At 32.0% G+C, this 2,682-nt stretch overlaps 1 protein-coding gene across 1 annotated transcript; it reads left to right on the forward strand.

The window, feature by feature from the left end:
- Positions 1-891: 891 nt before the first annotated feature.
- On the forward strand, positions 892-2,082 carry LOC141453932 (snake venom serine protease KN3-like). Its single transcript, XM_074127558.1, has one exon. The coding sequence runs from the start codon at positions 962-964 to the stop codon at positions 1,868-1,870; it is 909 nt and encodes a 302-aa protein (XP_073983659.1). The 5' UTR covers positions 892-961; the 3' UTR covers positions 1,871-2,082.
- The last annotated feature ends 600 nt before the right edge of the window (positions 2,083-2,682 follow it).

Consider the following 2,682-nt stretch of genomic DNA (forward strand, 5'->3'; position numbering starts at 1 on the left):
ATGTGACCTGAGGTGCCGTTTTTTTGTAACTTTATGAGTATGAGCGTTTAGAATTTGCAGTTTTTTTTTAAATTAAAGCATGAGTGTAGTGTGAATGAGGTTGGAGTAATGAATGTTATAAAATTTTGTATGGATGTTGGTTGGAAAAGGACTCCACAGAATAAGGTAAGTTTCTTTTGTGTTGTTCTGTGTAATTATTGTAATGAATCTTGTGACACAAATAAAAAAATTGAGGGTGATTAGGTAGGTTAGGAGGGGGTATGGGGGGCCAAGCCCCCCATTAAGAAAAAATCAGGGGGCTTCGCTCCCCATTAAGAAATAAAGAAATAATTCGAAGTGATTCTGATTCGCTGTTACCACATAACCCGCTAGATTTAAGTGTAAATATAAAATAAATAGTTTTATATTTATATTTGAATATGGCGGGTTCTATAGTAACAGCGAATCAGAATCACTTCGAATTAGGCCACGCCTCTGGGGAGCTATTCTAAAGATTTACCATCTTATCCATGCAATGTGGAAACTGCATTCAAATTTACTATATAATATTTTATTTTACTTAATATTTTATAGAATAATATTAAAAAATAGAACAGAAAACAAACTCCAAAACATAAAAATAAAATATATTAAGAAAAAAAAGTTATAACGTAAATGGTATTTACTTGCACAGCTCAAGAACGACTCAGAATTAAGTGAAGGAGAGATGTTTATAGTTAATTCCTACAAAATGCCACAGAAAAGAAAAACGCGCGGATCAAATTTGACCCGACAATACCAGGTGAGGGATAATTTTGTAAATATTTGGCAATAATCACTGGTTTTACTTCGTAAATAACCATTATTTACTTACCCAGTCAAATTTAAAATCATATCAATAATAATTAAGACGAATAAATTAACATATGTTTTAATTTGCTTTTTATTTGTTTAAAATAAATAAGGAAATAAATATAAATATATGAAAATAGGTACAAATTTCCAAAAAATTCTCGTTTACATTTTACTGGAACTATTAGTACTTCCAGTAATCGGTGAGAAGAGAACAAAACGTACATTGGGCGGTGACGAAGTAGCTCCAGAATCCGTTCCATTTATAGTATTAATCAATGGGATTTGTACTGGCACTCTGATCCACACTGAATGGGTACTTACGGCCGCACATTGTTTTCAAAGCCGGCGTTTATTCGCTAAAATCACTTACGTCACAACAAATGAATTATATCGCCAACATTCTGTTGAAAGCGCACAGGTGTACTTACATCCAAGATTTCGTAAGAGAATAATTCTTGCTTCTTACGATTTAGCCTTAATACAGTTAGTAAAACCCATAAAACCACTAAATATGGTGCAGTTATTGGCAGTGGATAATAGCGAATGGCCACAGAAAGACCAGTATAATAGAATGTGCAATGTAATTGGTTTTGGTTTAAAAAGATTTAATAATTACACATTACACGTAAGTAAATTCAAAGCAAAACATGGTGAATCAGCATGTAGATGTTTTCCATATAAAGGTGTTATTTGCGTGGAAGATATGCCTAATGATGGTATATGTTCTGGTGATTCTGGTGCACCAATGATCTGCGATGGTAAATTAGTTGGCGTTACTTCTGCTTCTTTTAATCTAAAAAACTGTGCTTCGTCATATTCAGCCATTAACTTAAAACAAAATCAAACAAACGGATGTGGACAAACACAGGAACTACATTTATTCACATTTTTGTGTCCACAATTAAATTGGATAAAACTTTACGTGGATACTGTGCCATCAAAACCATTAAGTTGTAAAACAAATAAACTTTACAAGGAGGTGAACATTTTCTATCAGCTGGTGACTGTTATCACTGTCAGGTTTTTAAATAATTAATACTATTAATTTCAAAAATCGATTTATTAAATTAAAGTTATCGAGTTATTAAAAACAATTACATAATTATGTACTATTTTGGGAATAAAGTTTGCCAAAAAGTGGCAGTTTTTACGAATTCTAATTTGCTCTATGCAATGATGAGTTTTTCTTGAAAAATGCATAATGTACACCTTTTTATTTTTTATTATTCCTTGTTTACTTCTTCTAAGTTACAAGACCTGCGTCAACAGATCGTTCAGAAATTCCAAAACATTTTGTTTGAACACTCACTCGAATTTCTCTTCCTACTTTACTTAAGGAAAACTCAATTGATTTTCTTTCTAAGTTTGAACATTTTTAATCATATTTACTGCTCAACAAATTTTGTGCACTCAACAAAATCCTTTAATTTCTCGAACTATGAGAACATCTCGAAAGTACGGTTACATTACCTTCTCTCACTAGAAAACTAAGAAAAGGTTAAGTGTGCATGTGTCTACAATATTTATCTATCATTTTATTTTTAAAACCAAGAAGTGTGATTTTTAAGCAGTTACTGAATTTTAAAGTCTTTTGATGTTCAGCATTTTTAGGTGTCTTGTCTCGGTAGGTTCTCTAGAGAAATATGTTGCATTGTGGGTACATTCCAGGTCCTTGTAGATTTGTTAATTTCTTATTAACTATTATGCACTAAGGTGATGCACAGATTATTTTAGAAAAACTGAAGGTTTCTTCGTGGTAATCTTACAAGAACCCTTGCATACTGTACCAAGCTTAAGTCAGTAATGGTCTTACTACAATCTAGAGCAAAGTGGTTTCAGAGATGTTCT

This window comes from Rhodnius prolixus, unplaced genomic scaffold, assembly GCF_049639745.1.
Source record: "Rhodnius prolixus isolate KJV_2025 unplaced genomic scaffold, Rpr scaffold_9, whole genome shotgun sequence".
Taxonomy (NCBI): domain Eukaryota; kingdom Metazoa; phylum Arthropoda; class Insecta; order Hemiptera; family Reduviidae; genus Rhodnius; species Rhodnius prolixus.